The 14,719-nt window shown below is 51.6% G+C and overlaps 1 protein-coding gene across 5 annotated transcripts in view; it reads left to right on the forward strand.

The window, feature by feature from the left end:
• Positions 1–232: 232 nt before the first annotated feature.
• The window catches only part of CDH4 (cadherin 4), a 911,643-nt gene continuing 897,156 nt past the window's right edge, over positions 233–14,719 (forward strand). For 4 of the 5 annotated variants that reach the window (XM_077335763.1, XM_077335764.1, XM_077335765.1 and 1 more), the window contains exons 1-2: positions 233–530; positions 3,841–3,952. In XM_077335763.1, the coding sequence (XP_077191878.1) occupies positions 462–530; positions 3,841–3,952 (181 nt within the window). In that variant the 5' untranslated portion in view covers positions 233–461. The remainder of the gene's footprint in view (positions 531–3,840; positions 3,953–14,719) is intronic. The other variant, XM_077335767.1, reaches the window with a different exon arrangement.

Genomic DNA, 14,719 nt, shown 5'->3' on the forward strand with positions numbered 1-14,719 from the left:
CGAGTCATCCCCGCGGATCGGGGCGCGTTGGGAAGGGGGGGGGGGAGGCGGCCGTCCGGGCTCCCCCTCGCCTCTTCCCCTAGCCGCTCGGGTCTGGCCTTTCGGCGGCGCCGTCTCCTTTAAGGCCGGCCTGCCCGCTGCCACTCGGCGCCGTATGGGCCGGGCTTGGAGGCGGGGATTGGCGAGAGCAGCCCCGAGAGCGCTTCACCTGCAGTTGCGAGCGGCGGCGGCGAGGAATTGGCGGCGGCAGGCGAGGAGGAGGCGGCGGCGGCGGCGGCGGCGCAGAGTTGCGGGGCTCGGCCAAGGGAGGGCGAGGCGGGCGAGCCAGCCAGGCGGCCGGCCCCGTCGAGAGGGGGCGCTGGGGCTTGCCCAGCCCGGGCTGCGGGGGAAGGCGGCGGCGGCGGCGGCGGCGGCGGAGGCAGAAGAGGCGGCCAGGCGAGGCGAGGCGAGCCTCGGCGGCGATGCGCCCGGGTCCGGGGATGCTCCTGCAACTAGTTCTCTGGCTCTGGTCCTTCGGGGGCTTCGCGAGGGTAAGTTGGGCCGGGCCGCGCGAGGGAAGCGGGCTCGGCGGCGGGGCTCCTGCCGCCAGGTGCCGGGGCTTTGGCTCGATGCCGGCGGGGAAGCGGAGGAGAGCGCGCGGCTCCGGAGCCCTGCGCGGCGTGTGCCTGTGTGGCGAGCCGGAGAGCCCCCCGGTCTTCTTCCTCCATGCGGCGAGGAGAGTCCTCCCTCCTTCGCTCCCGTCGCGCCGGGGGCACCGATGCCGGGTGTGTGTGTGCATGTGTGTGTGTGTGTGTGTGCATCGGGCGCTGGCGCAAAAATAAAATCTCTCCGGCGTCGGGGGCCGAGCATGTGCCCGGGATGTGCTCGTGCCGGAGCCGCATGCCTGCCTGCCTGCATGCATGCACGGCGTCCCTCGTTCTCCCCCCCTGCCGTGGCGGCCGATTCCCGGACGCAGCTCCGAAGGCGGGGAGGGCCGGCTCCGGGAGAGAGCCCCCGCCGGGAAACCCCCTCCGGAGGGCGGCCTGCCTGCTTGCCTGCCTGCGGAAAGTCTTCCCCGGCAGAGGCTGAGCTCCCGTGGCCAGCGATCCTAGTGGCCGGAACCGAACGGCCGCGCTGCAGACAGCTGAACCCGGGTCCGATCCGCGCGGCCGGACCGCGAGTCGACCGAACTTCTGAACGCGGCAGCTGCCTCCCCCCCCCCCCGGAGCCGTGGACGCCGTTCACGCGTGTGGGGGATCGGAAGTCTTGGGTGGCGCCCGGGGGGATCGGCCTCCTGAACTGGGAGGCTTTCTTCTCTTTTCCCTCCCCCCCCCCCCCAGGTTTCCTTTGAAATTGGCGCATTCCCGGGAAATGTGTCCCTCTCCAAGCGGAGCGCCCAGCAGGGTCGTGTGTCTCTCCCGCCCCGCGCCCGACACAAGGAGGGATCCTCTGGTTTTTAATCCCGAGACGAACTTTCTTTTCCCGGAGCGGAGTGGTTTTCTCTTCGGCATCCTTGCAGCTGGCCCGGCTGAAAGGCGGCACTGTCGCCGCTCGGGATTTCCCTGCTTTGCTGCGGTGCGGATCTGAAGTGCCTCTTTGCCCTCCGCTCCGCCAAAAGCAAAGGGAGCTTTCGGAAAGGGGAGAATATGGCTGCGCAGGGCTGGAGGGAAGGAGCGGCGAGGGGGGGGGGAGCTCTTCCTGCCTTTTCGCCCCTCTCTGTGTTTTCCCTGAAGGCAACGCTGCCCAGAGCGTGTTTCCAGTGGATAAACAAATCTGGATTTTTGCAATATAGCCCCTCGTTTATTCGAAGCCGTCCCTTCGCTTTGCCCCCATTCCTCCCCCCCCCCCAGTTAAAAGCCATTGAGAAGTTTATTAGAATCACACCGGTCCAATTTTGGAGTTTGCGCTGCCCCTGGATGCGATCCCCTGGGGGGGAAGCCCCTTTCCGCCGTGCAACTCTCTGGCGTTACCCGTGCAGGTGAACTTCTCGGGAGTTGCTCCCATACCCTGTGTCCGATTCGGGGCTTCTTTGGGGAAAGGCCAGTCAGTCCGAGTGTTTTAAACCCCCTCCCCCCCTTCAGTGCCCCTGAGAACTTCTTCCTGATGTTAAGCCCCCCATTTTTTTGGGGGGGGGGGTCCGCTTTTCTCAAAAGGCTGGACTGAATGACCTGGGCTCCGTTGCAAGAAATGGGTTGGCTGGGAAACCCAGTTCCTATTCTCCGGTGCCAGACCTCTGGGCAGCTTTCCGAATGGCAGCGGCTTGCCAGGAGACAGCCGACTCTCGAGCAGAGCAGCACTCTTGCATTTCCCATAGTCAGGAGCTGGCAATATCTCTCCGGAGCGTGATTTCTAGCCGAGATTACATCGCCTTGCTTTTTTTTGCTTAGTAAGCGCCTCTGCAAGCCGGGAGACAGAAGACTCTCTGGTGTATCCTCTCTCTCTCTCTCTCTCTCTCCCTCTCCCTCTCTCCTCTCGCTCACATTTAGAGGAGCTTTCCGCAGTTCATAATGATTTCAAGGAACCTTGCTCTGTCGAACTGATTGGAGTAGACAATCCGGAAGCTTCCTCGTGGGGAAGGACGAAAATGGCCTGAGATCCTTTCGCTAGATGGTCTCGCCTGCCTTGAACTTAGCAGGGCACTCCCTCCCCCTCCCCCTTCCCCAAACAGATATCATGGGACTCCCTAGGGCAGGGGTAGTCAACCTGTGGTCCTCCAGATGTCCATGGACTACAATTCCCATGAGCCCCTGCCAGCATTTGCTGGCAGGGGCTCATGGGGATTGTAGTCCATGGACATCTGGTGGACCACAGGTTGACTACCCCTGCCCTAGGGATCAAGCACGCCCAGGATACTTACTCCCCCCCCCCTACCCCCGGCTTCAATTCCCCTTTGGCCACAGGCACCTCTTCCACAATCGCCAGCAAATCTGCTTTCCAGGTCCTTTCCAGCCCCACACGTTCTCGGAACTGCCCCGAGCTGACAGACCCGGAAAGCCCTGGCAAGGAGTAGAATCGATTCTGCCACGGTTTCCGTTCCGGGCTTGGTGGAGGGTGGAAGCCAGCCCGTAGCCGAGAGCGTTTCCTTCCAGCTTGTGCCAGCCAAGGGTTCGCTCCTTTCTCCATGTGATTGGTTTGGGTTGGGGCTGGCTGGGCTGTGGGTTCAGTGGTGGTCCCAAACCAGATCGGATTCCTTTGCGGCCACCCCACCCCACCCCACGAGCTGCCCCCTGAACCTTCCTAGATTTCACTTTTATGTTTCCACCAGGGAAGCCTGAATGCAAGCAGGCGCTCCCCCCCCCCCCTCCCTCATCCCTCTCTGCTTGCCAGGTGCTGATTGCTCAGCAGTTCTCCATTGATTTGTTCGGGGAAGCACAGCCTGGGTTTTTTTTTTTTTTTTTGCAGCATCCTGCTCGAAGCTGTGCCAGTATTTCCGAAGGCCTCTTATTTATTTATTTCCCATAGAGCTGTGAGTTGCTGAATTCAAGGCAGATTTCTGCTGGAAAGGGAGGGGGGGAGGGAGAGGATCCGGAGAACAGCTTGCGCGCCGCTCTTGAACTGCGGCTTGATGGATGCTGATCACAGATATTAGGGTGTGAGGCGGTTAGTGGTATTTATCGCCGCTGGTATCCTTAGTAATTTCCCCGGGTCCTCTTCGGCGTAAGGTTTCCGGCTGCCTCTGATAACATACAATTTTCTGACCATGGCTGTTGGGTTCTCCCTCCCCCCCCATCCCTTCTGGTCTGAAATACGTTATCAGCTTGGCTGGCCAGCTTCCTAGAGCCTTGCATGCTGTCTGTGAGCCCCCCTCCCCCATGAAATGCCCACCTCCCATTCATAGGGTTCTTGTTTTGCTCTCCGCAGGCACACAATGGGGATCTTACTGTCAGACCCACCTGTAAGCCGGGCTTCTCAGAAGACGATTACACGGCTCTGGTTTCCCAAAACATCGTGGAAGGGCAGAAGTTACTTAAAGGTAGGACAAGTTTCTGGAATCCCTGTTGCACGAGGCTGACGGGGCAGCGGAAAAGAGCCGGCAGGCAAAAAGCCAGAGGTTTTTGCGGCCAAATGACAGGAGGTTTATTCTTGTGGACTAGAATGCGTCTGAATGTCGGGGGGGACGGTGTTGAGTTCCTCGATGCGCACATGGTTTGGGTCAGGTGAGAGGCGTTTGGAGGCGTGTGCCAGTGCCGGTCTGCGCTCGGTGTTCCGTTTTTTCACTTCCACCCCCTGTCGGTGGAAGTTTCGGCGTTCTCCGGCCTGCTTGTCCGCCGAGCATCTCCTTCTTGGGGATTCGGAGCTTCTGAAAGGATCTGGTTGCTTTGAAATGCCTGCTAAAGCAGACATTGTTGTTGGGGAATGTGGTAAACAAGCCTCCAGACATTCTGTTCCACAAACGTGGCATTCCGTTATTCCACGACTGCGGCAACCGACAGCATGAAAACAGAGGCAGGAAGAAGCTACCAATTAGCCTTAATTGCAGGATTAGAACTGCTGGGGGTTTCAGGGTGGGAAGGGGGAGGGGGGGCTTGGCTCAAAAGAGCCACAGAGTTATCCCCACACATAGCCTCTTCCTTCCACTGCCCCCACTCTGCTTTGAAGTTTCTAAAATAATAGTGCCTGTCGTGATAAGAACTCAAGCCTGAGTATATTCCTTTGAGGATCCGCCTGGGACGAACGGGATGATCGGCCTGTGCTGAATGGGCACGCTCTTCTGCTAGCCTTCTTGCTTCGTATGTGCTGTCCAGCGTGCTTTGAATCCCGTTGGGAGACTCCCTTTGAGGGCTGGTGGAGTTGATTTTGGGCCGTAGAGACAGAGGGAGATGCTTTGACCAGCAGTGCTTTGCAAAAACCACAGCAACTTTCTGCAGACGGAAGTTGGCTCCTGGGTATAAGACATTGACTGGACCCTGAAAGGGCTTGTCTAGACCAGGGCATGTTTTTGAAATATTAGAGGCCTCAAATAGTTTTATGTGGCTTTCTGGTTCACAGAATTGACTTTCGGCCCATCGTGTCCTGCATAGGTCTTTTAATGTAAGGGAGCCCACTGGCTATTGTGTTTATTGTGTATTTTATATTTACTGGCTTTATTTGATGCCCGGCCGTTGATAAAGGTGGCAATGCCGAAATGCATCAGTGGAGGCGTTAGAGTGCATGGATGGACTGATTTTATTGAGGCTATGCTAAAAGAGGTGGGTTTTTAACTTGATTAATAAATACTGTTACTATACTTAAAAAAAATATATTCCACCGTGTAGAGGTTTAAGTTCATTTCCGTGGTGTTGACCGTTTTAGAGAAATAATCCAGCTCCGATGGAAAAACAAGGAAGTATTTTTTGATGCCTCAATAGGCACTGAGGTTTTCGATGTGGCTAAGTAGCCAGGATAGAGAGTGCTTTGTTGAAGAGTTCTGGATGCAGTCAGAGACTTCTCTCATTGGGGATGTGGTACGTCCATGGTGGGCGCATGCGCAAATGCGTAGGTGTGTGCACCTGCAGATAATTCGCTCTTCTGACGGTCCTATGGCTTTGCGGTGTATTCGGATTCGAGATTTGAAAACACTCACCCCGTTACAAATGCTAATATTGCGTTGCTTTCTTGGCAGCTGTTCTTGCACTCCCTCCTCCCTCCCTTCTTGGTCACTTTTTCTTCCTCCTGGATGAATTGGACCGGCCAGTCTGAGGCTGACCTGGTCCAGCAGTGGACATCTCAAGGCTGGTCAAAACTGACTCCACGAGGGCTGGCAGATTTGAGTGGGAAAACAAGCCAACTTGGCGTAGTGGTTGGAGAGCCAGACGTACATCTGGGAGATGCAGGTTGGAGTCCCCACTCTGCTGCATATGCTTTGGACCATTCTGACCCTCTCCTGCTGGCTCTCCACACGGTATGATCATTGTGGGGATGTTGATGGAGAAGGGACAAAGGCTATGAGCTGCCCTCGGTCCCCATTGGAGAGAAGCAAACAAAGCTAATATTTTGTTCCGCAAGGAGTCTGAGCCTGTTGAAAAGGAGGGTCATTGGTACCGTGGGGGAAATTCCAAAATGCTACTTAGTTTAAACTAATGCAGGGGTGGCCACACTATGGCTCTCCAGATGCCCGGCTACAATTACCAAGAGCTCCCACCAGTTGGCCATGCTGACAGGGGCTCATGGGCATTGTTGTCCACAGATGTCTGGAGAGCTACAGTTCGACCATCCCTGAACTAATGGATAACAATGCTGTGAACAGTCAAAGCTTGATGTCTCCGGACATAGTGGTACCATCCTGCTGGAACTAAGAATGGGAAGGTGTGGGGTTGTGACTTGAGGAGCTCAGTTCCCTTGGATTGGTATGGTGGTAACCCATAGCTGACCCAAGCTGCCTGGTACATTTCCTGCTTGCTTTTAAAGAAAGGCATCTAAGCTTTGGTCCTCTGTTTGCTAGACCGTAATTTGTTGCTTAGGCCAGGGGTAGTCAACCTGTGGTCCTCCAGATGTCCATGGACTACAATTCCCTGCTGGCAGGGACTCATGGGAATTGTAGTCCATGGACATCTGGAGGACCACAGGTTGACTACCCCTGGTTATCTTGGTCATATCAATAGACCCTGAGCTTGCCCTTGGTTGAGTCCAGCTCTTGGGCTCCTTACAGCCAAATGACTTCTTTAACCCTTGTAGATTTGCACACTGATCTTGATGTGACCACGCCAAGTTCATTAGCCATTCTGAGCAAGACTGACTTTTTTGGGGGGGGGGACAATCCTGCTTTAAGGAGGAGGAATGCTCATCCATGAACTTGGGCGCTAGCTTGGTCTTGCGTGGAAGTCGACAGACATGAGCAGCCCACGTTGAGTCTCACTAGCCAAAACACGAGTTCATCGATCCTTCATTCACCAGCAGGTGAAATGAGGGGATGTCAGAAATGAGGGGATGTCAGATTCTCTTCACTTCTAGCTCCCAAAATCTTCCCTGCTCATTTGCCCCGGAGGAGTCCTTAGGAGGGGGACCAGGTGAGCAAGAAGCCATTTACCTGCCCAGGTGAGCATTCTCTGTGGCGCGACCAGATCATTCTTGCAGAAAGTGAACCTGTTTGCTTCTTAGCTTCCTTCCCCTTCTTTTAAAGAACGCACGCGGTGATTGACAAAGCGTTTTCTCCGTGTTTATCTTTTCAGGCAATAATGCGCTTGGCTCGCCTTCCTGGAAGCGCGATGCTGACAGTTTTGGGTTTGCCACACTTGTCTTGCATTGTGGCTGGCTGGGCAGGAGGGGCGGGACAGAAGCGCTGGCATCGAGAGCACCATGGCGTTGCCAGCGCAGGCTGCAGAAAACTTGTGTTCTCCTACGGCGGCTGATCACGGCCTTTAAAGTGTCACAGAAGCCCTTTTCAAGCTTTTGACGAAGGAGGGAGCCCCTGACCTAATTTTTCAGGCTTTGAGGAGCCCTGGACGTGATGTCCGCAGGCCATGCCCTCTGGAGTGACGTCACCCACACAATTTGCTCTCATTTTGCTCCCTCCCCATGCCTTGCCTCTCCCTCCCCCATGCCTTTCCTACTGCTATAGGCTGGAAAGAAGAGTAGGAGCTGAGAATACAGCCCTCCTTTCATACAGAACCAATTCCCCCCCTTTGATTTTTTACCCACTGAGCCCTCCATGCAAAGGTGGCCACAGCAGGAGCTGGAGTGAGGAAGGCTGCGGGAGGGAGGCAAAGGTGTGTGTAGGGGGGAGTATTCTGCCAGCAGTGCTTCGACTAGGCTCGAGTGTCCCAGCTCCCTCCCTCTGCAGTGCCGCCACCTAGCAGATGCCAGGGCTTCGTTAGCCACACGGTTGGACAGTGCACGTCACAATTCCCTGGTTGGGAATCCCTGGGGGAGGAAGTTAGATCACAATAAGGCTTTCAGGTAACTTAAATGAATACGACTCCCCTGTGTTATGAACAAGAGAAGCAACCTGGGCTGAGGTCAGGACTGGGTTGGGATCCTACACATGTTCTTGTCCAGGTAAACATTTTCTCATCCATCACTGTCTTTTCTGTCCAGGCCTTTTGTGCCTTGGGCAGTGCGGGTGCAGGCAGTCCCTAAGCCCTATCTATAGGCCTTAACAGCTTGGTAGCGTGTTTAATTTCCACTGGCTTGGGAGGGATTTTTAAAAAGTGGCTGGGAGGGCTTTGTTGGGCTGTGGTTTTGTGCGTGTGCCTATGCCTTTGTGCTTATTGTGCCAGAGTCCATGGTGAATAGACAAGGCATAGATCCCCTGAAACGTGAGAAGCCAACAGAAATATTTTTGAGATTCTCTATGCGTAACACCCATAAAGGCATGTCTCTCTGAAGTCTTCTGAGGTGTGTTCATATGCTGCCTCCTTCCCTTCCTTCGCATTTCCCATTTATTTTCATTGCTATTAAAGGCTCTCTGGCCTCGGAATTCTCATTTGGACCCGAAGAACAGGATGGCTTAATTATTGGTCTTAAAATGACAGAACAGTCGCTATGTGGGGGTGGCTCTGAGTAAAAGGGAATCCCCTATTCTTGATAAATAAAACAGCTGTTTTCTCTTGAACGTTGTTGTTGTTGTTGTTAGGTGCGAAGTCGTGTCCGACCCATCGTGACCCCATGGACAATGATCCTCCAGGCCTTCCTGTCCTCTACCATTCCCCAGAGTCCATTTAAGTTTGCACCGACTGCTTCAGTGACTCCATCCATCCACCTCATTCTCTGTCGTCCCCTTCTTCTTTTGCCCTCGATCGCTCCCAGCATTAGGCTCTTCTCCAGGGAGTCCTTCCTTCTCATGAGGTGGCCAAAGTATTTGAGTTTCATCTTCAGGATCTGGCCTTCTATGGAGCAGTCAGGGCTGATCTCCTCTAGGACTGACCGGTTTGTTCGCCTTGCAGTCCAAGGGACTCACAAGAGTCTTCTTCAGCACCAGAGTTCAAAAGCCTCAATTCTTTGACGCTTGGCCTTCATTGAGTGTATTTAGAATAAATCAGTGTAATGGTTTCTGTGTGGTTCATAAACAAAATGGCTTCAGAGAGGTACATAAATGTAAAGGTTTTCTCCTTTCTCTGAGGTTCTTTAAATAGACCTAGTCATAAAGACTGATTTTTTATTTTTCACATGCCATTTAGGCTAATAATGTCTACAAAGCTTGATCCCCGTAACTTGCAACTTAACTTCCACAGAGAAGAGCTGGTTCTTATATGCTGCTTTTCTCCACCAGAAGGAGTTTCAGAGCAGCTTACAAATGCCTCCCTTTTTTCTCTCCCCACAACAGACACCCTGTCAGGTAGGCGAGGCTGAGAGACCTCTGGGAGAACAGTACATTCAGGAGGGTGGAGAGCCCAAGGTCACCCGGCTGGCTGCAGGTGGAGGAGTGGGGAATCAAACCCAGCTCTGCAGATTAGAATAAAACAACACAACCTGTAAAAACCCCAGTACATTAAAAGATGACTATTCATTGGAGTCACTGAAGCAGTCGGTGCGAGCTTAAATGGACTCCGGGGAATGGTAGAGGACAGGAAGACCTGGGGGATCATTGTCCAGGGGGTCGCGATGGGTCGGACAAGACTTCGCACCTAACAACAATAACAACAATAACAACAACAACAACACTCAATGTTCAAGAGTAAACAGCTGTTTTATTTATCAAGAACAGGGGATTCCCTTTTACTCAGAGCCACCCCCACATAGTGACTGTTCTGTAATTTTAAGACCAGTAATTAAGCCATCCTCATCTTTGGGTCCAAATGAGACAAGACTTCGCACCTAACAACAAAAATTCATTGGAGTTAACTCCCCATCTCCCCTCCCCTTTCCACCTGCAGTCAGGAGCTCTTTGTTAGGAGCAAGGGTCCTGATCTTACTCATTCTAATTCTAGGGCAGTGATTCTCAGCCTGGGGGTCGGGACCGCTTTGGGGGGGGGGGTCGAATGACCCTTTCACAGGGTTCCCAGCAAGGGGAGCAGCTTGGCCGGTTGCCACTCCTCCTGAAGGCACTTGCCAATTTATATACCAATTTATATACAATCATGAACAATGGATCTTCATGCCATTGGTCCGTTTCGGTTTAATTTCTGTGAAAGAACCCTTGCATCGTTTTATGCTTGAGTGTCACCGCAACATGAAGAACTGTCTTAAAGGATCACGGCATTAGGGAAGTCAAGAACCACTAATCTAGGGCAGGGGTAGTCAACCTGTGGTCCTCCAGATGCCCATGGACTACAATTCCCATGAGCCCTTTCTCTCTGGTACTGGCTTCTTTATTCCTCTGGATGCTCTGCAGAACTTTCCCCCCAAAAACAAAAGGCAGCCGATAACTTTGTTAAATGGTTCGAAATCAGAAAGCGTGTGCAGCGAGCTGTAGCTATTGAGCAGGAGGCGAATAACCACAAACATGCGCATAGGACTCACGGAAAGATAGGAAATGCACTCGAGCAACACTGATACGTCGGTGCATAATATGAGGCTACAGCAAATGACAGCGGACACGGTCCAGTGGGAAGTTATTTCCGTGAGACTTGCGCGTGATGGGTGGGAGTTCCCCAACAGGGCTTGTAACAACAACAGCAGCAAAAAAGCCCACCTTGAAATAGGTAATAAGAAAAAAGAGAGAAATAGTTTTACAGGTGAGCTATTTTTTTCAACAAAGTGCAGTTTGCTTTTTTGTACAAGGTTGCGTACACTCTCTTTGTGTGTGTGTTTTTTAAGTGTACATAATTTAAAGCCTACAATTTGATGATGATGATGAAGAGTAGGTTCTTAGATGCTGCTTTTGTCTAACAGGAGGTGTCTCAAAGTGGCCTTTCCTTTCCTCTCCCCACAACAAGACACCCTGTGAGGGAGGTGAGGCTGAGAGAGAAGAAGAGTTTGTTCTTATATGCAGCTTTTCTTCTACCAGGAGGTGTCTCAAAGAGGCTTATAAATGCCTTCCCTTGCCTCTCCCCACAACTTATACCCTGTGAGGCTGAGAGAGTCCTGATATTACTGCTCAGTTGGAACAGCTCTATCAGTGCTGTGACTAGCCCAAGGTCACCCATCTGGCCGCATGTGGAGGAGGAGCGGGGAATCAAACCCGGCTTGTCAGATTAGAAGCTGCTGCTCTTACCCACTGCACTAAGCTGCCTTTGAAGGCCACTTTAACCTTCTGTTAGAGTGAGAGCCTTAAAGTAGGTTTGGTCCGAGTCAGCCTTTTAAAAGGCACCTTTTTAGTGCAAATTGCACTAAGTCAATTGAAGATGGATTTTGGACCTTTCACTAGTCATGGGGGGAGTCAAAAACAACAACAAAAAAGCAATTTTTATTGTTTGTCTTGACTTTATTTATATTTAGATTTTTATAACCACCTCTCCCAGCAAGCCGGCTGGGGGCGGTTTACAACAATATACAAAACACAGTGCAATTGTTTTGTTTGCTAATAGCTGCTGGTTACCATTTTGAAACAAATCTCTCTCACCAGCGTGGTCAGTATCTGCTTCTTTAGCAACAACATAAGAAGAAGAAGAGAAGAAGAAGAGTTGGTTCTTATATGCTGCTTTTCCCTACCCGAAGGAGGCTCAAAGCGGCTTACAGTCGCCTTCCCATTCTTCTCCCCACAACAGACACCCTGTGGGGTGGGTGAGGCTGAGAGAGCGCTGATATCACTGCCCGGTCAGAACAGTTTTATCAGTGCCGTGGCGAGCCCAAGGTCACCCAGCTGGCTGCATGTGGGGGAGTGAAGAATTTAATCCGGCATGGCAGATTAGAAGTCCGCACTCCTAACCACTACACCAAACTGGCTCTCCAGTTTGAACAAGTTGAAGAGTTGAACAAAAATTGAGTCCAATAGGACTTTTAAGACCAACAAAGATTTATTCAATCTCACTTTGTTTTTTGAGGTTAAATAAATCTTTGGTGGTCTTTAAGGTGCTATTGGACTCAATGCTGATAGTGCTCCTTCAGACCAACATGGCTACCCACCTGAATCTATCCTTACAATGGGAGTTGATAGACTATGAAGAAAAGCTTTATCCAATGTTCTGAACTCACAAGCAGTTCATAGAAATACTGCACAAATGTTCTGAATCTGCAGGAATGGCACTGGAAATTCCAAATTTAAACCGGGAACCAGGGCCCACTCTGCACATACTAGATAATGTGCTTTCAATGCACTTTCAAAGTAGATTTTCCTGTTCTGCACAGGAAAATCCAGCTGCAAAAACACACTGTAAGTGCATTATCCAGTGTCTGCGGAATGGGCCCAGGAAATCCTGTGTTTTGCTTGTGAGCCTCAACGAAAACTTCAAGTGCCCAGAGGCCTCTAGCTAACCTTCCCACCCTAATGTATCTCTTCATAGTTTAATTACAGAGTGACGCCTCCCAAACACATCAAAGACTGTAAGGAAGGTACAGTAAAGTTGGCTCCTGTGGCCCTTTCTTGCCTGCCCAGGGAAATGCCAATCACCACCGGGGGCAGGAAGCGAATTTTCTCCAGGCGCGTCTGGCTGGGGATTCTGTTTTTTGTTTTGGGTTGGTGGGCATCATCTGGGCATGGAATTGAGGTCATTGTTGGTGGGCAAGTAGATGTGAATTTCCTGCATTCTGCAGGGATTGGACCAGATGACCCCAGAAGTCCCTTTCAACTCTGATTCTATGATTCTTTTCTTCATATTGTATCCATTCTTCATATTGTATCCTTTGTATCTATATCGTCTTTACACAGTGAATTTGTTCTTTTTTGTATAACCGTTATGCACCGTGTGTATCCCATTTTGTATCTTCTGGCTTTAGAAACAACTGCATGTATATGTCTTCCCTGCCTCTGGTTAGGTAGGGGGAAGCTCTTTCATTCTCCAAGGTTTCATTTCAGTTTTATTTCCCAACACGGGGTATGTCTGAGACAAACAATGCTTCTCTCTCCCCTTCCCATCTGTGTGATATTTTGCGCATTGAAATCAATACATTCTACCAGTTGGGCATCCACAGCATCTCCCTGTAGCAAAAGATGGTTGATTTTGTTCACTGGTAGGACACTGTCACCTTTCGATCAAAGGGCCCTATGTTATTAGAAGAAGAAGAAGAAGAAGAGTTGGTTCTTATATGCCGCTTTTCCCTACCCGAAGGAGGCTCAAAGCGGCTTACAGTCGCCTTCCCATTCCTCTCCCCACAACAGACACCCTGTGGGGTGGGTGAGGCTGAGAGAGCCCTGATATCACTGCCCGGTCAGAACAGTTTTATCAGTGCCGTGGCGAGCCCAAGGTCACCCAGCTGGTTGCATGTGGGGGAGCGCAGAATCGAACCTGGCATGCCAGATTACAAGTCCGCACTCCTAACCACTACACCAAACTGGCTCTCTAGATAGGGCCTTTAGGTCCCCTAGGGATAGGGAAAGGGATTTCTGGTGCTGTGCATAGAGCTGTGCACCAATAATGTATTAAAAACAAAGCAAAACCAACACATATCAAACTGCACATGACAGAATAGACCACAGGGCTCTTCTTCGGTGGTCAATATATAGTGTGAGATGCTCTCCTGTATAAGATCAAAAGATCAAAGCAGTGGTTCTCAACCTTGGAGTCAGGACTCCAAGTGGGGTCACCTGGCCTCTTCTGCGGGGTCGCCTGGTTGGTGGCCATCCAGGAAGCCTTTAGATTTCAATCTTATACAAGAGAGCATTCCGCGCTATGTATTGACCACTGAGGACGACCCCCGGTGGGTCGAAACGCATTTGGTCTGTTTTGTCGTGTGCTCATTTTACTTTGCTTTTGATACATTATTGGTGCACTTTGTTCAATAAGTATTTGTAACGATTCTTTGAATATTGTTTTGCAGCTCAACTTTTGGGTTCCTGACTTCTGTTTAGGTTGGGTTTCGGTTCCCTTTTTGGTTTTGCAGTGCTGTGTGTAGAGTGCCAACACATTCACCCTGGTTTTTTGTGTTTTGGGGGGGGGGGGCTCTAGATTGACAAGGCATTAAAAAGCCAAGCTGAAACTGAGTGGTTGAAGACTTGTTCTGAAGTATGAGAGGAATTTGCAGCAATTAACTTAACGCTCTTGGATATGTGCCGTGGGCTGCCATCTTTGTGTGTATCTATATGGGCACCATCTTAGAACAAGTATGATAAAACAGTGGTCCCCAACCCGCGGGCTGCGGCCCGGTGCCGGGCCATGGCTCCTTCTTCCCTCCCCCCCAAAGCTAGAAGCTCGCGGCCCAGCAAGCTTCTTATTTCGGGAGGGGAGGGAAGAGAAGCTTGCCGAGCCGCAAGCTAATCGGCCGCTTTAGCGTGGACTGCCGCACGCAAAAGCGTGTGCGCGGCAGTCCGCGCATGCGCGTTTGCGCTGGGGCTGCCCTCTCCCCCCACTACGCCGCAGCTGTCCGCAGCAGGCGAAAGCTTGCGGACCGCTGTGATAAAACAAGGGTGTGTGTGAAAGGATGGGAACTATCTGTTTGAGGCTCCTTACTACAGAAAAGATGAAAACTGCACTCCTAATAACGGCTTATTAGGAAATAAGTTAAACCGAGTATAGTGAAGCTTACCACTGAGTAGCCTGGCTTAGTGGCTGCTTTCTTGGGATTGGGTGGGGAGCATGCATCATGGTGCCCGTGCGGGTCTTTCTTTAGAGTAAACCTGCCTAGGACTAATTCCGTAAGAAGAGCTGCAGAAGGGTTTTTTTTTTTTAATGTTCTGTGCACCATTAATAGTTTTAATGGTGCAGAGAACGTAAAAAAAGAGAAATTGTGCTGCGTCTTCAAAAATTAGAATGGAGTCATCCAGTGAAACTGATTAACAGTAGGTTCC

Source organism: Paroedura picta, chromosome 4 (assembly GCF_049243985.1).
Source record: "Paroedura picta isolate Pp20150507F chromosome 4, Ppicta_v3.0, whole genome shotgun sequence".
NCBI lineage: Eukaryota > Metazoa > Chordata > Lepidosauria > Squamata > Gekkonidae > Paroedura > Paroedura picta.